This window comes from Miniopterus natalensis, chromosome X (genome assembly GCF_054644295.1).
Source record: "Miniopterus natalensis isolate mMinNat1 chromosome X, mMinNat1.hap1, whole genome shotgun sequence".
Lineage (NCBI taxonomy): Eukaryota > Metazoa > Chordata > Mammalia > Chiroptera > Miniopteridae > Miniopterus > Miniopterus natalensis.
In genome coordinates, this window is record NC_142103.1 from 22,125,907 (window position 1) to 22,150,846 (window position 24,940).

General features: G+C 35.6%; 1 protein-coding gene across 1 annotated transcript in view; it reads right to left on the reverse strand.

Moving 5' to 3' along the window:
- PAK3 (p21 (RAC1) activated kinase 3) overlaps window positions 1-24,940 on the reverse strand; it is a 258,885-nt gene that overhangs the window by 19,620 nt on the left and 214,325 nt on the right. The window contains exons 15-19 of the mRNA XM_087829418.1: window positions 12,080-12,128; window positions 11,665-11,777; window positions 10,222-10,339; window positions 8,680-8,779; window positions 7,997-8,193 (exon numbers count right to left, since the gene is read on the reverse strand). Coding sequence (XP_087685544.1) covers window positions 7,997-8,193; window positions 8,680-8,779; window positions 10,222-10,339; window positions 11,665-11,777; window positions 12,080-12,128 — 577 coding nt within the window. The remainder of the gene's footprint in view (window positions 1-7,996; window positions 8,194-8,679; window positions 8,780-10,221; window positions 10,340-11,664; window positions 11,778-12,079; window positions 12,129-24,940) is intronic.

Sequence of the window (24,940 nt, forward strand, 5' to 3'; positions counted from 1 at the left end):
TGCCTGAAAATAAATTCCAGATGACTTTGACAATGCATGTGTTCATTCTAATCTCTCAGGATTAATAGTGCTTGTCAAGAAATGTGAAGCAGGCTATGAGTATTCAGGAAACAATCCTTGGCAGCCCAAGCACAACGTAAGGTTTAGAATCACAGGAAATTTGGAAGTGGGGTTGGGGATAGGTATAGAGACAGAAAAATAAGGAAAACAAAATGGAGCAGGGGTAGAGAGAACTGCGAGAAGCAGAGGGAACAAGAGGACATAAACAAAGACAGGGGTCAAAGGACGATAGGGAAAGAAGGTGGCTAGTGGAATGAAGCAAAAGAAAAATAAAGATAAAGATTAGGAAATCAGTGAGGTCAAGGGGATCTGGTCCTAGGTCCCATTCTGCTACTGCCCCATATCTCTGGTCCTTTTCACACAAAACATTGTCTGTATTTGGTATATTGACTTCCTTACCTCCCATTTTCTCTTTAACTCACAACTAATTTCTATTTCTAAGGTACCACTTAACATTATATATTTGTTTGTATCTCATTTCAGAATATTAAAACAGGAAGAGACTAACTCCCAGATTCTTTTGGGCTTTTCCAAAAAACCATATTAGGATCAAAACAGCTAGACTGTGGTAAGATCTGTGAAACATGCATTTTTGATTACATAAACTGGTTTCAACTCTTATTTTGTATGCAGTTCCTCAGCTGAATAGCTCTGTACACAATAACATACGATTCTTCCCATCACTCCACAGAGTATAGACCATGGATCCCTGCAGCAGCTTTATCACTGCAGTGCTCTTCCATGGCCTCTCCCCAAGATTCCTGTCAGAGTGGGGTTGCCCAGTTTCACATGCAGCATGTCTCACATCATCATCAAGAGTCTTTACTTGGTAGAAAAAGGGAAATCTTTCCACTCTATAAGATAAAGATTTAATCAGGAGGTGAGGTGAGAAGTCTCTGAGATGCTTTCTAAAGATACCTCCTCTGGAAGCACTCCTAAAGACTACACACACTCAAACCATAGCTTTTCCAGCAGTCAGGAAAGGCTGTAGCTTATCCGCAATCTAAAAACACAGAATCAGAGCATGAGACCCATGAGCTTCCCCTTTTATTTAAGTGAATGTCATGTGGAAGCTCAATATAGGAAACAAAAAGAAACTGTTCTGGTGGAATCAAGTGTCACATGAACTCCCCCTTGGGCCCTTTAAGCCCAAGGAACTCCATGGAATTCCAGAGTTTACTGGTAACCAATAATCTCATCAAATTCTACTTGTTTGAAGCCATAAGGAAATGGAGACTCAGCAAGAAATAATTTATACAAGGTTATACAAGGAGCTCCTGACTGGCAGACTCAGGACTATAGTTCACTATTCAATTCAATGCATGCAGTTGGTAGTGACAATAGACAGTTCCTTGTCTGGTTCCCTCACATTCACTGGCTATGCCTAGATGAAAAGTGCTGATGAATTTTCTATCTAAGCACTGGGGCAATTCTTTACAAAAAAAAAAAAAAAAAGGAAAACAGTAGAGAAAGAAGTAAAATAGGAAGAAGGAGGAGGAGAAGAAGAAAAAAGAAAGAAAAAAGGAAAGAAAGAAGTCATCTTGATTTTGGTAATAATGTTAGAACACTGGCTCTCCTAGCTACAGAGCTAACACTGCCTTAATCAGGTTAACTCTCTCTGCTGAGAGGCTTGTATAAGACATCTCAGAGTATCCTTTTATCATAATACAAAGGGTCTTCTAAAATGATGTTACAACCAGGTTGGAAAAGGTATACGTGCATTTCAAAGTGATAATAAAGGTCAGAAATGTTCTTAATTATGAAGGAAACTGACTTTCTTGATGAAGTTATTTTTTATTGGCAAAAACAAAGATTTAAAAAGCCATAGAATAAACATGTGAGTGAGCATTTCAGCAGGCAAATAGTTATCATCACACTCCATAACTTGCATATTTAGAATGAACTTTGATTGTGAGGGACTTAACTCCTTAGTTATAAGTCTGGTACTTATCAATGCCCCACAGGGGCACTTACATTTGGTAGGTGTTTGGTGATTTTCCACACCATGGATCCAAGCACATGTAGGTTAAGCCCACACCTTATGCAGCAGAAGCAATGGTAAATCACTGCATGTTCTTTTCTCAGACTTTTTCTTTCTTAACTTTCTAACTTTGAAAATCCTATGTTGAGACTGTTCATTCATGTATAGGGTTACCAGGAGTCTAAGCACAGCACATAAAGACAACTTATTAGGACAATAAACATTATATACCCTTGGCTTATTCCAAAGCCATGCTTTAAGGACACTAGAAAATGATAAGACTGGATGAAAGAAGGTGAATAGATTAGTCAAAGAACATATATGCATAACCTATAGGCATAGACAATAGTGTGGTGATGGCCAGAGTGAAGGAAGGGTGGACTGACTGGAGGTGAGGAGTGGAATGCAGACATCTGTAATAGTGTCAACAATAAAATAAAGTTTAAAAAAGCATACCTACAAATTATAGGTAGATAAATATATAAAAGAAATATGGCAAAATAACTGTTTAGTCTAGCTAGTGGGTATATAGATATTTATTATCCTATTTAAAATTTTTTTCTGTATAATTAAAGTTTTTCACAATAAAATTTTGAGGAAAATTTAAAAAAAGAGTCTGATAAGGAATATCAGACTTGGCCAACAGTAGGTCCCCAGTTAATTTTTAATCTTTCTCCCCCATCTCCCTTCACCTGGTCAGAGTCTCTTAGATTTTACTTTGCTGTGAAATCAATTTCTCCTTTGGCTGTCTTCTGAGTCATAATTCACTACTTTGAACTGTCTGCTTCTGAATTACAATCTAAATGAAACTTGCAGCTTTCCTATGGTTAGGTCCCACTTTACTATGCTAAATTCCTGACAACCAATGATTCTTAAAAGCTGTCTGTCTTTTGACAGGCAATGTTTTCTTCTGATTAAAAAGAAACACTGTTACTGTTCTATAATTATTTTAGCTGTAGTTATCCCAACTAGTCCCTACTTTTAGGCATAGGTTTGCCCTCAAAGTAGGAGGAGTGTCAACAAACCATCAATAAACCTTGCTGTTCTATAGTGGCTTATGGAAAAAGAAGGAAATGCTCCCAGCTTTTCCTGAAATACATTCAAAACAATATTGACCGAGTGCTAGCAAAGTATGCTTGCTTCTCTGGTGATCAGGAAGTTTATGTCTGACTTTAATTCCAAATGAGCACTAGCCTTCAAACCCAGACATTCCAATCTATAACACAAGTTCCAGTGGCTGGAGGAAGCTAGAAACACTTTGGTCCTTAGTTGCTGTTTTTTAGTTGCTAGAGATTCTCTTCTTCTGCTTTTACTCTCTTTTCCAGAAATACAAGATAACCAGGATTTCTCTGGTTCTATAATAAAAAATAAGAATAACATTTGTGTAGTGTTTTAAATGTGGGGAAGGGGAAAGTAACAATTCTTCTAGTGTAGACAACAGATCTGAAAATTTTTAAAATATATCTTTATTGATTTCTGGGAGAGGAAGGGAGAGGGAGAGAGAGAGAGAGAGAGAGAGAGAGAAACATCAATGATGAGCATCATTGATCAGCTGCCTCCTGTACACCCCCCACTGGGGATCGAGCCTGAAACCTGTGCACGTGCCCTGACCGGGAATAAAACTGAGATCTCCTGCATCATAGGTTGATGCGCAACCGTTGAGTCACACTGGCCTGGCCAGGTCTGAACTTATATTTCTTCCCTCCGTTCTCCCAGGCCATAGAGATAATGCACTCCTAATCATGAATAGATTGGTAGTTTTATTATGACCAATATGTGCTATGTACTCAGAAGTTAGCACATTTTAATGATGAACTCCATTTTCAAGAGAATGTCATATAGAGTACATCAGGATTTCAATAAGGCTTTGAAAGAGTTATTCATGACACTTTTTTAGATGAAATGAGGAAATGTGGGCAGAATGATAGTGTGCTCCCTTCTGATTGAAAAATCATGCTCAAGAGGATTAATGAAGATTTGTTTTTCAATCTAGACAGGATTCTATAAAGGTCTTGCCACAGATCTTTGAATTAATTTGGTTTAGTCCTTGGTGTGGAAACCTGGCATCATTAAATCTTAAAGCTCCACAGGCGATTCCAATGTGCAAACAAGTTGGAGAACCACTATTAAAGGATCAGTGTTTTGCATACTATACTACATACTATTTTTAGCATTCAAATGTCTCTTATTGATACCAATAATTCTCTTCCAAAAATCCAATGTTTGATACAGTTTCACAGATGCTTAAAGTAAGGGTAGAATGAGAACACTTACATTTCATCTCAGTTAGGATAAAGGCTTGTAAAATTGCACATAAAAAGGGCTCTAACCATAGGGTCCAGTAAGGTCCTCAACTCAATATCACTGAGACATTTCACAAATACAATTCCATCAGAACTCACTGACAAGAACCACCCTATTATGTGTGAATGCGAAGTTAATAAAGAGGCACTGTTTTGATGCTGAGGAAAAAAAAGCCAAAGATTTGTTTTATGAAAATGATTGTGCCTCCTAACTTAGAATTAGATCATTATAATCACAGGTTTTAAAAATTATATCTTCAATTAACAAAAACAAGTCAGGTTGATGAGCAGAACACCAACATTTGATTTGCATATTGAGGGAAAGTTTGATTTTAACATCAGTTACTTTGGTAAACAAAAAGAACAAGACATATCATTATTGGAGACTGTACTAAAAATGTCCATGGGACACATAATAACATGTCCAAGGTCAATTATGTTGAGTACAAAGACTTCAGGCAGTGGGGGAAGGAAGAAGAAGCTTGTCTCCTCTCTGTCTCTGGAAGAGTACCAACCTCATACCATTAGTACAGTTAATAATTCTGTAACCTTTAAAAGGAATTTTATGAACAATTAGTACAGAGCAATTTACATTAAAAAAAAAACCCCAACCACTTTATAACTGGGGGGTAGTAGCTAATTCCTTGCATCAGTGATGTGTTAACAGGCAATATTCATAAACAGTGTGCTCAGTTGTAACTGACACAACAAATACAGAAAAAACCCGCAGTGAAATGCAAACAACCTTCAAATATATAGCTCCAAACTTCACCTTTAACCTCTCCTGTTCAGTGTTTTCTGTTCATGGTAATATAACTGAACCATGCAGAACCTTCCCATTCCTTGAAGGGATGAGAATATAACCATTATGGAGGGAATGATTTGGGGGAAGTGAGGAATCCAACCTCCCCTTATGGATGAGTAAAAACCATTCTAAGGATCCTTTTCCACATTTTTCTTTCTCATATTTTTATTCACATATAAATGTCTCTCTCTAGTATATTTCCTATAGTGAGCTAGATACTGTGCTAGGTGATTTACATGCATTATTTTCATTTAGCTTTCACATTAATTCTGCAAGATAGATATTGTCCCCATTTTACCCAAAGGAAACTAGCATATAAAGGTTTTACATGACTTGCTGAAGGTCACAGAGCTTATAGGTTGTGGAGGCAAGACACACCCAGATCAGCCTGACTACATGGGCCCTTTTTTTTTTTTTTTTTTTCCCACATCAATGTGCTATACTCTATCACTGTCTTCCTTCCACTTACTTCGTTTTTCTTCCTCAAAGCACAAAGTGCTGGATAGGTGGTAGTATTGAAAGGATTTTAAAGAAAGAAGGTCTAACCTATTTCTCCTTTATACTTGTCCTGAAGCTGTGTGACTTTCTACTTCCCCACACATGGCCTGGTGACTAGTATCCAAGAAAATATTGGCTTCCTACAAGCTCATGTTATGTTTTCCTCTCTAACCTCTCCACAGTTTCAGTGACTACACTTTTAAAATCCCAAATAAGGGCATATAGCCTGAGACATTGTGATTTCCATTAGAGTACACAAGGAGAACATATTTGAAATCAAAACTAAGAAAGTACTTGTGGTGCCTAACAGAGAGATAAAGGACTGGCTCAATATGGATTTGTTGATTGTTTCATTGGAGGTTTATCACACATGGAGAGTAATGAGCAAAGTTAGAGTACATCTTTATCAGTGGACTTCAACAGGGTGGTCTTTCTGACAGGTCTTTTTGTTATATAGCCTTAATGTAGGCTTACTGAACCTGGTGTCTTGTTAATCTGAAAGTACTGTTTAGATACAAGGCTGTGGATTCTAAGAGATAAGCAGTTAATTATGAGTTCTAATCCCAGGCTAGAAGATGCCTATAAAGATTAAAACTTGTTTCCTTTTTTTTCCCTAAAAGTTAATGGCTTAGCGAGAGAAAGATCAATTGTAATTGGGGAACTGAAGAAGGTAATAAACACATTACTGAGGCCAGTTGCTTTATAGAGTCACTTATTTAATCCTTAAATTTTTCAGGTTGTAAATTACTCATTAGAAGGCAGAAAGCAAAACAGCCATAATCCTGTTCAGTGCCTCCAAACTCCAAAGACTTAGAGAAGGAAATCCATGGAAACAAGAGGCCTGATGTGTTTTTTTCACTGCTATTTCTTAATGGGCAAGGGAGGTTAAACAATAAGGACAAGCCCAAGTAATTATCCTGATGTGCCCAGGATAATCAAGCCCAGGTCAGGGTAGGCTTGATTAAATTCATGGAAGGTTGACCCACAAATGGTGGGAAAATGCCCCTTCTTTTCTACTCAGCCCTGAAGGCAGCTAATCAATGTGCATATCTCACTTCCAGATTGTTTCATGAGGCCAGAGCAATAGCCCATAGCATTCATTAGGACATCCACTCCTATCTGTTGTTTTCTAATTAGTTAGTGAAGGAACTAGTACAAGGGGACAAGTAGCAGAGAGGAATTAGGAGGAGTGGGGGGGGAGGCTTTCCCTCTCTCCCTCTCCGTACATAAGGAATGCAGCTCTCAATTACAAAATGCTCAACTGCAAAAGCAATTAGTTTGTAGGTTTCTTTACATGTGTAGAAATCCACATATATTTGGCTCAAACATGGATTTTATAAGCTTAATGTGTAAACACTTAATCATTTATAAGGACAATGGTTTTGTATACTAAGGGTAAAATAACATTTTAGACTCTTAGTGGTGATGATGGAAACAGTTTTCAAGATGCCTTTGGCATTGTAGGTCTAGTAAATACACTCTGCATACATTTTGTGAGTAAAATTTGAATCTGTGCGTATTTTCTTTTTTCAATAGTGTGATGACCTTTATATATACAACACAGCTTCTGGCTCACCCTTAGGTTATACATACAACAAAACAGCTACTGGTTGACTTCTGTTCTGAGCAAGTATTTCTTTCATTTTCCTTTGCTTTTTTCTCTCATGATCAATAGCATATCTGAATAAAGATGGTAGTGTCAAGCTATGAAATGGAGCTTTTCTCTTTGCATCGTAACCAGACCACATAAGGATCAAACTTCTAATTCTGCAGTAACAGACCAAGTTACCCAACACTATTTCCACTCATTTTCTACTTGACAGTCTAATTAAGTTTGTGATTTCATCAGGCTGGCACTGTGTCTATCCTGTGTCCCATTCAATATCTACCAAGCTGTTGTTGCTCAATAAATCATTACTAATAATGAAACAAAATCTAATTTAAAATATAGCTGAATGGAAATGCACTTATTTACTTTGTTAAAGTAATTATAAAGCAAGTGTTTCTTAGATAGATCATTTAATCATAGCATGTGATAAAACTACTTTCTTCCCACAGCTTACTTTAAAAAAAAAAAAAAGCTTTTTCAACAGCAGACAGCTATACTAAAACATTTTAAGGACCCCTGCAATTAGAAATACTGGTAACAAAGCACTGGAAAAAAACTGTTGAGACATCTTAAGAGGAACCAAAAATAACTGATAGTAATTTTGAAAATTGTAACTTGGAGCTTCTATGTCACATGTCTGAGGAAAGAGGTCATTCTGGTCACTTTTGGTGAAGATAAGAAATGACAATTTGCCTTTTCCCTTACCTGAGGATGAAAACCAGAATTTTCTTTAGACTTACCCTGAGTGGATTTTCATTAAGGTAAGGGGGTTCACCTTCCACCATTTCAATTGCCATAATCCCCAGAGACCAAATATCAACTTTCGGACCATAAGCTTTTCGAGTTACCACCTCAGGTGCCATCCAATAGGGAGTTCCCACCATAGTGCTTCGTTTACTTTGCTCAGGGGTGATCTGGGCACAAAACCCAAAATCAGCTGCAGAGGAGAAAAGTCATTTAAAATCAGCTCAAATTATTTTTCTTTTACAGTAGGTTACTTTCAGATACGGCTGTGCTTTCCTATGTTAGACACTGAGCTTCCACAACTGCCTAGCTCATATCCTTTTGTTACCTGATCTCTCAGCTGGTCCTGATTTTAAAAGAGTTTGAAATAACTGACTGATGTGATGTCATTTTTACTAGACCTCAGTCTGGTTCCCTCCAACTTACAAAATCTTTCAGTCTTCTAATTAAGTATGTGCCATTCAGTAGATAAAAGTTACTAGAAATTTTGAAATATTACCCCCCTCCAAATCTGGTGATAATCTATAGGAACACCGTGTTAAAATTATGTACTTCAAACTGGGCTCTAAATGCTTGCAAACCAATCACTTTTAATAGCTATTTTATTCTCAAGATAGAGAGTAAAAGAGCATAAATCCTCCGATACTCTCTTAAACACCATCAGAACCAAAATACCTACTCAATTTAACCGAGCCATCCATCCCAAGAAGAATATTGTCACTCTTTATGTCTCTATGGATCACTTGGTTTGAGTGCAAGAAATCCAAAGCTTGGAGGCACTATTGAATCAGGAAAAGAAAGTTTTAATTAGATCACAAATAATTTTTAAAACTTGAGTTTAATCTAGATAAATTTTGGCAGGAGTATAATTTTATATTGTCAAGTGAAATGGATTACTGAGTGCTTTGACACCAGTTTGAAATCACATTACCATTTACATCAGTGATGCAATTCAGCATAATACATATGAAAGCTCCTGAGTCAGATTAGGACATGAAGAGTGATGGTATGATAAGTAGCAGTAACTCATTAATACATCCAAACTAACCAATCAATATAATCATGCTTTGACCTAGTTATCTAGAGAATATCACCTAGGTCTTAAACAGATGAAGTAAGCTTCTGCTTCCATGGTATGAATTGATTCAGTAGATATGGAGTGAAACACAGGAATCTGCATTTAAACAAGTGCCCTGAGCTATTTCTGATGGACAGCCAGGTTTGGGGACCACTATGAAGTAACAATAGGTACTTGTTTGGAAATGGTTTTGCACTGTAATACTAGAAGATGGAAATAACAGTCTCAGGGTTGAATATACCCCTACATTTTAAAAGTTTGACCCTTTGCATGAATAGAAAATATATGTGTTTAGTGGATAAGTTTGCATGTTTGGGGAAGAGGATATGAGAGTGAGAGGAGAACAAGGAAGGAGAAATTTAAGTGAACAATTTAAAATAAAATAAAGATGAGCTGAAATTATTTGGTTTTGTTTTATCTGTCATTGGTTTTCAAGTTTCAGTGGGTCAGAGTTCCTAATTGTATATATAGTAGATCCCCCTACAATGAATGTAGTAAATGGTAATGTCCAAGATAAAATTCCAATGAAGAGTGTTTTTTAATATTGAAAAATAATATAATAAAATATCCTTGGTTTAGCTTGAAAATAGGTATTATGACACTATTATTGGGAAAAAAGTAGACACTTAGACACATTAGAGGGCTATGAGGGATGCCCAAATTGTACTGTGAAAGTAACTACTCTCAGGGATGAGGACCTCAGTTAAATTACCTTCTAGAAAATGATGGAATTATAATATAGTCTGTATTTTTACATAGCTCACATTGCACATCCAAGACAAAATAACTACCATGTAAAAATTCGTTCAAATCAGAAAGAAGTTCCTTGCCAACATGACTATTTTCCATGTTCACTGAGACTTAAAACCACGCAGGCTTAAGTATGGTACCCTGTGGATGGCATAATGGAACTCAAAAAAATCCATAGTAAAGTAACTAAAACAAACAAGGGGTTGGGGAAGGAGGAGAAGAAGAGTGCTATTACATTAGGATTTAAACTGAATTTAGTTTCTCCAATTATTTTTTAGTAGAAAAAATGTGCTATTATTACTTTGATGTTATAAACATTCTGAATAATCAGAGGTAAAGAAAGAACTGACAATTTTGGTATTCTCATCAGCTAGAAACGCCCTATTTTCTTACCTCTCTGCAGACAGCTGCTATCTGTCCTTCATCCATACAGGTTTCTGTGACCACATCAGTCAAAGAGCCACCAGCCAAATATTCCATGACTACCCATAGTTCATCACCCACTAAGTAACTATAACAAGAGAAGAAAAATACTTTGACTCAGGCCTAAGAGAGTGGGGACCCTCCCATATTCCTATTAAAAAGGCAATTTGCAGTCATTCTCTCTGCATTTGGTCATATTACATGACAAGAAGAGAATATCAGTGATGGTGATAATGAGACACTTCCTTAACATTAGAAGAGAATATGCATGGAAATCAAATGATCATCAGATATGACTGTGCACTACGGAGGAAAGAAAAAGAACAAGGAGGCCTCTGGTAACTGATTGCTACATTCCTTGTAAACTTTAGTTTCAATGAACAGGATCCCTTTTGGAAAGTTAGTTTCAATGAACAGGATCCCTTTTGGATAACTCAAGCCACAATGTTGACTTCTTGTACTGAACTGGCCCATGGCATACAGATTTATAGGATATTTATTTAGATCTTGGCATTATTTTCCATTCTACTGAATTGACTACTGAAATGTTTTCAAGTAGTCACTAAATCAAAGAGACTCATGTTTGCAATGGATTTACTGTACTGAGGTCTCAGTTCTGATAGAAGGCAGTCATGACACTTTATGAAACGCTGATTCCTCCTGTAAAATTTGACCCTCCTTTTTTTGTTTCTCTTTCCTCTCCTTCTGTACCACTGGTCTACCTGGCACAAAACACAGAAAGCAAGATCTTAAGCTCACTAAGGTTGTAGACCTAGTGTTATTTCCTCTGTACCCCCCAGAGTGCACAGCACAGTAGTGCTAAACAAACACTTATTGAAATTGAATGAGACAGATGTTAACCACAAGTGAAGAGCTGGTGTTGTCTGTAAATGCCTATTTATAACCCACTGCTCATACCACTGATGAAAGAGACATTAATTACCTGGTCTAGGAAGAAGGTTTGAGATTAAAGTCTCAATTCCCTAGGCCTCGCTGTCAGTTAATCGCAAAGGGCCCATTAAAGCAGGGCCATTGTAGGCAGCCTTCCTCACTTAGACACCCAGAGACTGCACTAGCTTCAAACAAACACTTGATGAAATGTTTAACGCACCACAGCCCTCTCCTATATGCAATAGGTTATTTCCTGCCAACACGAAACCCATGATCCTCAAAAGGAAATTACACAAACTACTCATGTTTAAAAGCAAGACCATAAACTGTGTCTTCAAATGTTTGATGGGTGGACAAAGATAAGTGGATGCAAGTTTAACAATAGATCTGATACTCTATTTTGTAACATTTGAGAAATATCTATGGAATGGATGCTAAATGAATAGATCCTAAATAAAAAAATTTGCTAAGAAGATGACATCCCATAAAGAAAACAAGCACACAATTAAAGAAAACACTTACCTATCTAAATAATTAACAATATTGGGGTTCTTATTTTCCCTCATGACCAGAATTTCATTAATAATTAATTCCTTTTTGGGCTGCTGTTGAAGATTCATCTGCTTTATGGCCACCTGAATGATGATTAAAATATAAGAATGAATTATAATTATTAGACTAAAAACAAACATCCATGTTTTGGGGTATACAAATTCTTTACCTTACTAAACTTTTTCTCAGTGCTGAAAACCCATTTCCCTTTTCTCTGATTAATCATGAGTAAACTATCCACTTCAGATACTTTGGACACCAATAAAAAAACCTCTAATACCCAGTGGTACTCATTTTTTTTTTCAAGTGTAGGTACCATCAAAGAAGAAATTTGATCAATACGAATAAAGGAAAATAAAAATCAGGATTGAATGTTAACCCTTACCTCTTGTCCTGTTGCAATGTCCAGTGCTGTATAAACAGTACCCGATGCCCTGTGAAAGTGAAAATTGTCAACTGAATAAGCAATCAAAACAAAATCAAAGTGCTAACAGTATATTTTCTTTGAAATAAATGTAATTATTTTTAGGAGAAGAATATCATCAAACTCAACATTAAAGGATGAAGTAAAAAGTAACAACTGTTTTGTATAGTAATTGCACCTGAAATAATCATGACATATCCCTTTTGGTGGGCCAGGAACTCCAGTTGGACTTCTGTATGCCATGGCACTACACAGTAATAAACTGAGCAAAATGACCTTGCTCCTTTTAGGAATCTCCTGGAACATTTTAAATAGTTCTTGGGTGTTGCAACAACCAACACTGCTGTTCTCTAATTAAACTGAAGTCTAGTTTAGGGGAAAAAATATCATTTTTTTTGCTTAGCCAACTGTAAATTAATCATTTCTCTTAGCTTATAGACAAGGAGGCTTTTAAAATATATTTTTAATTCTTAAGCATATCTTCATCTAACAAATCAATCACTCTCAGTGCTGTACTTACCTATACTGTAGCTACACAAACCAATAACAATATGGCTTTACTGTTGAATCTTTCTTTTCTTCCTGCTAAATTTCTCAACAGTTTCTATTGTGAGGTTACACTCCACTCCACTATCCTTTTAAAATCTATCATTTCTTAACTCTTGGTGGTACTCATGATTCCATTCTACCTCCAATTACAGGGTTCCTTTGCTCTGCAAATACTAGTTGTCTAGTAAAAATGGATTCATGGTAACATTTTGTGAAACACTTATGCATTCTGAACCACCTCCCCACCTCCATCTTCAGGAAAAAGGAAAAACCTAGTCATTTTTGTAGAAATGTCTATGGTGAATAAAAGATCAGTTCTGTGATTCACCAGGAATAGTAATGCTTTAACATTGCTGTCTAAACTTTCTGGTATTTGTTCTCATTTGTTCTCTATTTATCCCTTGCTGTTTTGTTTTTTGAGTCCAGGAATTCTCTGGTTATGTCAGCCATTTCCTTGTCATTCTTCTCTCTGGATGAGCTAAAATATTTATTACAGTCCTAGGAAGTTTCATTACCTCCTCCTAAGGAATAAAATAGGTGGTGTAGTTATAAGGAATATTTGAGTACTAATAGAGATTTGAGTGCTAATATTTGCCCTAACATTAACAAGCTGTCTGACCTTGGGCTAGTAACTTCCCCTCTTTGTGTTTCAGTCCCCTCACTTGGAAAATAGTGGTCACATAACAATAAACATATATTGAACATGTTGTGTGTGTCAGACACTGGACTAAGAACTTTACATAAATTATCTTACATGATCCTTACCATATTTCTATAAGGCAAGTGCTATTATCCCCATGTTATAGATAAGGAATCTGAGGCTCAGAGAGGTTAAGAAATCTGTCTAAGGTTATAGGGTTTACAATCTAAGCCTGTCTGACTCTCTGCGTTGCAAAATATAGAAAATGGGTTACTTTATTTTTAAGGTTCTTTAATTCCATGATCTAGAATCTATAAACTGCACTGTTCTTGTCACTCTTCATGGGTATTTAAATATCTATTGAAATTAGACTGAGAAGTCACACTTGATCAATAAGTGCTCTCTAAACTAGGATTTGGTAATTTCAGAAATTCCTTAGCTTTGAGAATTATATTAAACAAGTTGATCCCAAAATTTTATGTTTGAAATTCTGGGCTCAGAACACATAGATGGTGTTCAATAAATATTTGTTGAATAAACAAATTAATAAAAGTCTTTTCAAGCAAACATGTAATTGCAATAAAACCTTGCATTTCTGTGATGAAAACATTTCTTCTTTTACTTAAATCTACATAAAACTTACCTCTTGGAAAGAAAATTATCAGAGCTTCCTGATTTTAGGGGCTAGTTTGTGATTTGCCCTTCCAACCTCAGAATTGTCTGAGTTTAAAGGAATTAGTCACCTCAACCTAGTGTGTATTTTAGCTGCTTAAGCCCTGATCAGCTACTTAAATCTATACACAGAATGAAATTTAAAAATGCCTTTACTTGGTTTATTCCTATACATGTAGACCACTTGCTCAATTCCTTGAAATGCAAAAGAAAAAAAGAAAAAAAGAAAAAAAAAGATATCTGCAAAATTAGATTATAAAAGCATTTATCTCATGGAACTACAGAGAATTAAATGGCACAATTTGCATAAGCATTTAGCCCTGTGCCCAGATCAGAAGGTGATGCTTAATATGGTAACTGCTATTATTGTCATTGTTGCTGCTGCTGTTATTGGATTCACAGTAGAGGATGACTGATTTGCTGTTGTTAGTTGGCACTTCCATTCTTCCAGTCAAAACATTGCTAGCGTCCATCACTATTTTCAAAAAGGACAAGGACTACGAGAATATTTTTGAGAGGTTCCATGTCCTTTTTTTCTTACTAAAGTGGTTGTGTCTTTTTCTTTAAGTTTGGAATGCTTTTATCAAATGAATAAATCTTTATCATGTACAGAAATCCTCAATATAAAATGGAGCTGTTCCAGTTAGAGCCTAAGGAAGAAGGCCCCAAATTCCTGCCCAAGTGGCCTTCCCCTTCTTCGCCACCCCATCCTCCACTCCCTAAACCCATTTCCACTGTCCTATGGGCTAAAATTGTGATTTACTTGGAGTGTAAGTGGGATTAGCGTTTAACATCTCCAGACCTTTACCTTTCAAATCCTTGGGGTTTTGCTCCCCCCACCTCCCTTAGCACTTTACTGTTTTAAAATTCTTAGAGTTCTTACCTTGGAATCCCAATATCTTGGTTTTTATGGCATTCTGTGGTATAGAATTACCGAAAATCCCTAACCCACAGAGGTTTTTAACACCCTGAAACTCTAAGAATCAGTTTTTAACTCAAAAATGAGCCTTACTCCTCACTTCTTCTTTCCTCACCTTACTGCACACATGTAATTGCCTAGTGGGAGCCATTTTCCACTTCCCTCCAACTCTTTTTTTAAAAAAATATATCTTTATTGATTTCAGATAGAGGAAAGGAGAGGGATAGAGAGATAGAAACATCAATGATGAGAGAGTCATTGATCGGCTGCAGCCCACAACCTGGGCATGTGCCCTGACCGGGAATCGAACCCAGATCGCCTGGATCCTAGGTCGATGCTCAACCGCTGAGCCATGCCAGGCCAGGTCCCTCCAACTCTTGTCTCTAATTTTAAAATGGTGATGTCGTCCTCCACTCCACTTCCCACACCCAACCCCCACACCAAACATATTGTTAGGAATCTGGAATTCACTGTTCTGACCAATAATTTACATGTTGGCCCAACTTCCAGTCTTTGTAGAATTCTTAGCTCAAATGCACATACACTCAGGTACTAATCTACAGAGTAAAATTTAGTGCCCTGTCTCCAGCTCCATCTTAGCACCTCTAAATAACCTCTCTGCACCTTAGTTCTGATGTTTTTCCATATTCCAACTGATATAAATGTGAATCTCTCTCCTTCTCTTATTCATCTATTAAAGCATTCTCTTTGCTCACTGATGGGTTAAGAACAAGAGTCCTCACCCTCATCTACTCAAGTTTCCCCAGGTTCAAATCCTACCAGTTCCTATTTGTGTGACCCTGGGTAAGTAATTTTACCTCTCTGTGAGTCAGGATTAAAGGATCAAATGTATACAGTGTTTAAAACCAGTCCTGGCATGTAGTAATTGCCAATAAATATTAGCAAACATCACTACCATCATCAACATCATCATGATTATCATCATCATCATCATAATCTTCATCATCTATCTTCATCATGACCCACAGACTACAATTTGATATGTATGCCATTTAATTACATTCATTCTTATTGTCTCTCCTTTCCAATTATATTGAAACCAGATTGCTATAGGGAGAACATTTGTTTATGATGGGGTTTTGTTTACTTATTAAAAGACCTAACCATTCAGATGGTAAAAAGAAATCAAGCATTATCAGGACTCAAGGAAAAAGAGATAATCTAAGATGACGCAGCTAGTAAGTAACAAAAGTTTCCTAACTTTGAGCAAAAGATTTTCGGTTAACTTATACTATGGTTCAAGAATATTAAATCAAGTAATTATTCAACCATTAGGGTTCATCATCAATTATAATGTGATGTGTACTGCTGGGTTCTTGGCATTAAATGTTTTACCAACAGTTTTTCCTTGACCTGGCCAAGCACTTAACTCAAATGAAAACATTGGCATCTATCCTAAAGGGTCTAAAACACACAATTCACTATTTCTATCTTTTTTTCCCAAGACAAGTCAGTTTAATTATCAGCAATCTTCATCAGATTTTAATGTTTTCTCCTAAGATCCAATGTCAATCCATGATCATGAATGGTTGCCAAAGCAGTAACATGGTAGGAATTATAATTTAGATAAATCACTCTGATTCCGCATAGAAATGGATTAGAGGAAGAAAGAAAGGGCAGGAAAATAAGGCTAATAAGAATCTCATGGACTGGGTGAAAAAGAAAAGGGCAAGACGACTAGAGAGCTCAATGGGATCCAAGGAGAGCCTCCTGGGAATAAGAGTGAGGGAGCCAAAAGGATAGGGCAATCTTCACATTTAAGGTTTTACAAGTATAAATCTGATGTTAATGAATTCAAGTCAGGGATTTAACACACATTTAAGATGGTTATTTTTTACATCTACTCTTATTTCTGCTGCTGCTGCTAGAAAAGGCTGTATCACTTATTGATCCCTACTTTCTGCCTGCGCTCTGTAGATGGATGAATGATCTCACTTAATGCTCACCCTGTACAACCCTTTGAGGCAAGTTCTAGCATCTTCATTTTACAGAAAACTAAAACTGGGAAATAGTAAACAGCTTGTCCAAGTTTACACAGTTAGTCAGCAACTAAGCTAAAAAATATATATTAGTTTGACTTCACTGCCCATGCTCTTAACCATCATGATCTATTATATTTAGCATTTTTATATCAATGCTAAGTGCAAGTGTGGTACTTCCCAAAGTTCATGTTTGTATTTACTATGCTAAACTGCCTCCCTAAAATAGAGGGATGAGCAAAAGTAGGTTTACAGCTATGAGTATGCAAAACACAGTTTATTCTTGTATTATTATGTATTATTATTTTATTGTATGAACAACTGTAAACCTACTTTTGCTCACACATGCATTTCTCATCTCTAATTTTCTGCTCACTTAGTCCACATGCCCCTTGTAAGTCATTTAATTTGTCCCTGGACATGATACATTTTAGTCCTTTAGCATAACTATACAAGACTGTTTTTCTGTTTTCTGACTCAAAATTTGGTCATGTGGCAAGAGTGGCCCAGGACTAGGATTAGTTCTTAGAAGTGGACTTTATCTTCTGATGAGTATTTAAGATACAGTTACTACTTTCAGGCTCTTATCTAGAGGTTGTCTTGGTATATTAGTACACTTGACATAAAAAAATATATAGATATCATATTGTCCAGTACCACCTACTATACATTTACTTGTTTTGCTGAGATATATGCCCTTTAAGGCTCAGAAATGAAGATGAACAGTGTTACCATTACATGCAATAACATTCAGAGAGTTTCGCAGTGTTTTCTTTTGTGTGATTTGCCTCTCGAAAATGTGCCACTAAATTAAAAAAATTATGTAAAAATCATGTCAACTCAGTCCCTTTCTAAGTACACAGAATGTAGCCAAGGCCAGGTGGTATAGTAATTACAATGATTATAAATCTGAATAGGGAATTTTTTGTTCTTCAGCTAAGGTATGACTTTCCCCAGAGTATTCATGGTCATTTAAATTTAAATAGAGCTGTAACACATTATGGGTGTGGAGCCAAGGAACTCAGTGTGTTATATAGTCCAGTGATAATGAGGCCACAGTTACAGGGCTTAATCCCTGGAAAGGCCTGATGACTCTCAACTACTCACTCCAACATTAAGTTTAAGCAGCTGTTTCACAGTGTGCACCATTGGTTTCAATAGGGCATAGACAGGAAAGGGGGGCAGGTGGCTTAAAAGAAGCTCATTACTGTGGCTGGAAAAATCCACTTAAAGTGAAAACTCTGCTAATGGTGGTTGACTGAGTGGCACCATCTTTCTTTACAAGAGACAGCACACAACTCAGTGCATTTAAGAGAACAAAGGGCATCTTCCATTGCTCCATAAACATTTTTCTTCACAAATGCTAATCTATTTCCAATATCCTTCATCACAAAGCCTATTATAAAGCTCAGACTACATTTATTTAGTGCTTCATAGCAGTGTATGTCCCAAAATAGATCCAATGAGGAAGCAAATACTTTTTGGGTGGGTGGATCTATGCAAAGAATCACTTCTGTAAACACACTGAACACCACTTCTGCTCTTGTCCATGGTTTCTTAAACAAAGAAAAACAAGTCAGAGGTTTTATTATTAGCACTTATCTCTGAGTTCATGCTATACTCTGCTTTGCCAGGTTCTTTAAAGAAACTGTTATTCATTAAGTCATTTAAGAAACAAATTTCAAAACTATTCAACTTCAATATGGGAACTTCATGTTAGAGCACGAAGAAGAGGGCTCCTCCTCATTGAGTAGCAAAGTTTGAATAATACCTAACATAATATATTTCCTTTCTCAAGCCTTAAAACTAAAACTAATTTAGAGAGAGAGGAATTGATGGCTTGCCAAAAAAGTTTGATTGCAATCGTTGATGGGTTGATCATATTATAATTCTATATAATTATACAACTGGCAAGGATCCAGATGTTTGACAAAATTCCTTTGGCCAAATATATATCTTTATACATAGGAGAACAATGATTTCAAAGATGCTTCCATTGTCACTTCCTGACAAATTTAGCTGCATGGCTGGTCTAATCTACAAAGAGATGAGATATGCAACAAAGATACTTTGGCATTATATAGACATGGACCATATTAGCCAATGGATTCTTCAGGATAGCCTTTGTTTTGCCATATCATTTCTTGTTAGAGTTCCTTTTTTAAACATTTTTTCCCTTTTGAAAATCAGTATGGGGGTGTGTTTTTATTATAGTTCTATAATCCCAAATAAATGAATATAGCCGTGTTGGCAAGGTGTGGACAAACAGGCATTCTCATACCTTGTTGGTGGGAGTGTTAAATGGAACAACTTGAATGAAGGACAACTTGGTAATTAAAAATGCACATATCCTTTCATGTAATAATTAAACTTTCAGGAGTTTATTTTAGTGATAACTTTGCATATATATCAAATAACTCATTTGTAAGAATCTTCACCAAAGCCTTGTTTATAATAGCAACACATTTGAAACAAACTAAATGAGTATCAATGGGGGCCTGATTAAATAAATTATGGTACATGCAAATGACAAAACACTGCATCTGTTAAAAATAAGGTACTGACATGGAACCCTTAAGACAGAATCGTGTAACAGAAAAGGAGATAAATAATTTGTTACCACTTGTGTTAAAAACATACCTATCATATACACAGACAAATGGACCATAAATGCTCAAATACAAAGGTTTTTTTCCTAATTTTTTTTCCTCAGGAAAAAATAATTGCCTTATATTCAAATCCTTATAAAATCTCTCATGTAATGTGGTAATTCTCTATATTCATTTATTTTTATCCATAAAGTACTATTTGAGAAAGACACATTAGTTTGAAATATTCTCAATCAATGCTGGTTTTGGATGCTCATAGAAAGTTACCTGTCAGAATTGGAGTAAAAGGATGTAAATAAATTTTTTTCTGAAGGTATGACCTCATAACTGCAAGTGTTAGATGTCATAGACAAGTTTTTACAGGTCACTTTCAAAATGAATTCTATGAAAAGGGATTGCATTGCCCCAGGACAGTTAGACCATCAAAAACAATAATGAATGCAATTGAATGAAACAAATTAAAAATATAAAAAACCATGAGTTTATAAAGCTATTTTTTAAAATAAAAGATAATACTTCCTCCCACTAAAAAAAATCAAAACACCTCTCATTGGACACTTTTGGAAGTAATTTGAGTAGCAACTCTTTACACTGAAAATTAACAATTAAAATTTAAGCATTTATCTTGACTTCCCTGTATGACCTACATTTCAGAATAACTGAAGACCACTAGCTGATGAGGTAAAATTCTTTTCAAAAAAAGTATCCTAGCTAGTTAGCATGGAAGGTATGATAGTTTTTTTTAAATCACTATTTTGTAATCCCTAATAAAATAATTGATTTGGGTAATTGATTTGGTAGATGAAAGGCTAATCATGAACTTTAAATTGGAGGGGACAGTTTCCCATTGAATTTTCTGATCAATCTATTTATCCTTAAAATATGGGACAATCAGATGCTGTGTGCCTCTTGATATAATATAGTATGAAACATATAGCATCATCTAATGAAGAAATCTTGCCAAACTTCATTGATGAACTTTATTAAGCTTCTAGACTTAATTTCCATTTAGAAGAAATACAGGAAATAAAGGAACAGATTAAATGACATCAAATGAAACTAGTAGACAAATCCAGAATGTTGTACATTCTACAAGACAATGACTTGTTTCTTCAACAAGTCAATGGTAGTGGAAAAAGAAGGGAGACTGCTTTAGAGTACAGAGATGTAAGTGACACAAATAAATGCAATGTATGGATTTCTTTGGATACTGATGTGAACAAGTCAGTCATGGAATTAATTCTTCTGGTCTTTTTGATATGCATTCATCAAATACTTGCTGACTATTTTACTCTATGCCAGACACTGTTGCAGGCCCTAGGAATACCAAAGTGAATGAGACCTACAATCTGAAGCAAGAGTTCATTTGAGTTCCTTCAAATGAAACTTCCCATAATCCCTACTTGATAAATCCTACAGCTTCTCAAGTCACTATTTAAATGCACCTTCCTCTAAGAATTCTTTATCAGACCCCCACCCTGGCTATAAATGATTTATCCCTCTTCTTTGTCCCCACAGCTCTTAGGCCAATAATTCATGAAAAAACCTATTGAGAGCAATTTAAGTAAAAGAAAAATAATTTAAATAGTTTTTTTGGTCTACATAGAAATAAATCAATATTTCGATCATTTAAAAAAAAAATTAAGAACAGAGAACAAAAAACCTAAAAATAAAAATTTAGTAAAATAAATAAATGATAAAACTACATTAAATAAATAGATTTAAGTTAATAGGTTTTATCTTGACCACAATTTAAAATGCATCTTGATTTATATTATGACCATTTTGGTTGTGTGTGTGTGTGTGTGTGTGTGTGTGTGTGTGTGTGTGTGTGTGTGAAAATTGACAGTGGAAGGTGAAGAAGAATAAAAAAGACAGGTGTGTAGCACACACAAATATACCCAAAAGATAAAGAATTAGATGTAGTACGGTTAATCAAGTCAATATGAGAAACAGAAATGAAGACAACTTGAGAAAAAAACAGAGAGACAGATACAGAAAGAACAAGGTATGTATGTATGAAACATAGGTACAGAGGAAAGGGAGAGCTATAAAGACAAACATTCTCATTAGTTCAACAAATGTTTATTGAGGCAAAAACACATCCAGAGAGATGGGGAGGCAGACGGGGAAGTTCTGTAGGTCTTTGACCTTGGCAAAGTAAACTATTGCTGTGGACCAAAATTGTACAAAATTTTTTTGGGGGGCCTACTAAATGTAAAAGCACTGTGCTACGCACTAAAGGAGACAAAATGAGAAATAAAGTAGACTTCCTACCTTCTACGGACTTACTTAAAAGTTGAATTGGGCCTATAGGTGAACTATCTGTGGTTTCATTATTCTTTAAAATGATGAACCTGTGCCATGGCCAGGTAGCTCAGTTGGTTAGAGTGCTGTCCCAAAATGCCAAGGTTGTAGGTTTGATCCCTGGTCAGGGCACATACCAATGAACACATAAATATGTTAAACAACAATCAATGTCTCTCTCTCTGTGTCCTCTCTCCCTTCCTCTCTCTAAAAATTAATTTAAAAAAATTATGAACTCCTTGGAAATTTAAAACAGACCTTTCTGCAGTGGTAAGCAGGATTTCTGCTTTATTATTATTATTTTTTTCATTTTAGATGATAAAGGCTTCACAAAAGTATGCAGAAAAAGAGAACTTTCCTTTTGCATCTTTAGAGGTCAGAAGCATAAATAACAGCCAGGAGGGGAAAACTCTTTGGTATGCAAAGATCTTTGTTGTTAGAGAAATCAGTCTTGCTTCATTACGTGGTATCTGGGGGATATTTGAAACCATCACTTACTTTTTTCCTTTTTTAAATTCAATGCTATTTTGGGCTCAATTGGGTCTTAGTAGGAATGCATAATCAAAACAAAATTATAACATCTTCTACTCCCCACTCCCCCCAAAACAATTCTAAAATATCTACTTCATGAATAAATAAACAACTCCCATATTTAAACCTACAACTAGAGCAGTGCTGTCCATTAGAAATATGTCAGTCATATTTTCAAATTTCTGAGTTATATTTTTAAAGTTTAAAAGATGAAATTAAACAATGTATATAAAATCTCATTTCAATATATAACCAATATATAACCAAAATTTTTATATCCCTTTTCATTCTTTTTAAAATCAGGTGCATATTTTATACTTATAAATTATCTCAATTTGGACTAGCCACATTTGAAGGGCTCAATAGCCACATGGTTACCATATTTGACAGCAAAGCTCTGGAACATTACTTCTCTGTGGATGGTGTATTCTTTCCTATTGTTAGCTCCACCAAAGGCCTAACCTGATTAAAATAAAGCCTAAAAGCCAACTTTTACTTTCCAAACCCCCTTATTACACAATAGTGTGTTTTTACAATCTGCCTTTTGGAGTTTACATTTTGGGCATAAATAAAGTAACATGAACATGAGAAGGTATGGCTTCCTTACGTAAGTTGTTTTACCATTCCACCAGAGGTTAAGAAGGAAACCTTTAAGTGGGAAATAATGGCTATAAAAGCCAGCCCTGCTGGGTGAGTTGAGTAGGCTTGTCTTGATATTCTCCTTGCACCTTATGTAGCCCTCTGTCAAGCACTTACATTAGTACACTTTAAGTTCTTGAGAACTCACACCATCAATACCCATCCCTGCGTGCTCTGAAAAATAAATTAATTCAAATAAATAGTTTATCATTTGCACTAGACATATTTCAAGTGCTGTATAGCCACACATGCTAGTGGCTACCATATAAGATTGCACAGTTATATTACATCTTCATCATCACAGAAAGTTCTATTGGACAGCACTGAGAAATGGGCAGACATACTCTTTGATTGGTTAAGTGATAGAGAACCCCTATAGACCACAAAACACTTTTTAAAATGAACAAGTAAGAATACCAGTGATATCCGATGGGGGCAATCTCCTGTGAAGTCAGACCTCGTTTTAGAAAACCCTCTGAATATAATGATTTGGAGTCAAATATCATGACCTGAGAGTTCATGTTTTTGAGTGGGGAAAACATTTCAGCATTAGGTTCATTTTAATCTGACTTTTCACAGAGGAGAATCCCTAAGAAGGCAACAGGAAGCAACGCCTTCAGCAAGACTCTACAACTCATTGGACACTACGTAATTTATACAGGAGTCAAGTTTATAAATATTTAATATTTATTTTGGATTCAAATTGTATTTACGTATCAGGGAGTTTTACCAAGGCAAAGTCTGTCAGAGTGACAGAGTGATAAACGTGAGTAAATATTTTGTCTTGGAAGTTGTTATACCAAAAGCCATATTTCTGATGTAAAATCACATGTTCATAGGAAAGATATCAGAAGTTATCACCTCTGAATGAACCTTTATTGTAGAAAAGGAAGTTCTCAAATCATCAGGACTTGCCAATGAGGTCAGTAGCATTAAACACCTACATGGAAGTATCTGTCATGTTTTTAAAATATAATCTAACAATTCTATGCAATTCTATGCAAGTTTGGGTTTGAATAATTTGTGAAAAGGCAGTATTCTTACTGAGTTTTAAGATGGCAAAATGTTGGTGAGATGTCTGACAGGTACAAAGTAGTTAAATGCATAACTTTCTATTCTTTTGAGGCACTTATCAGTGGGTTTCTAATATATTCCTCATTAATGGTGACTTTTGTATTTTTCAACTACATTTGAACAAAAAAGATTTTAAAACACACTATTTTCATAAACTACATATAGGTAATTTGGAATTAGGTCTGTTTCAATGAAAAGGACAATGCTGCTGTTATTACTCTATAAAATATGCCCAGCTCTCATACCACTCTTGTTTTTTAACCCATGGTTTGATTGTGCAGTGTTGCCAGTATTATGTAACCCAGAAATGTTATCTGTATTTTTATTTGATATGAATACAGTGTCATTATGTTGTGTACTGCCCCTTAGTTCCAATATTTTGGAACAAATTAATACAAGTTTCTAGCAGACAAAAAAAAAAAAAAAGTATACCAGTGATATCAAATGACAAAAAAAGAAGCAAAAACACAAATAGGTATATATTTTAGCATCCTAAATATGCAGCACCATTATGGTTTCTACTGGGAAAAGGTTGGCTATATATTTCTCCCTGAGTTTCTGCCTCCCTCTCAGGGTCTTCTTACCTTGATTCCCACAAATCATAATCCCCAAAGTAAGGGGGTAAGATATGCACCTCTTATCCTCTAACCAAAATGTAATGATTGCTTCTCTTATTTCCCAAGATAACTTGGCAATTTCAAAAGAAACTTTACTACAAAAGCTAGGGGGAAGAAATAAATAAAATATAAAAATCATGAAAAATAGTCAAGCTTATATACAATATATAATTTTCTGAACCTAAGAATCTTAGGAAAAACAGTGAAGTACTTGAAAAAACTCTTACATTCCCTTATCCAAAAACAAACTCTATTGGCTGAGGGG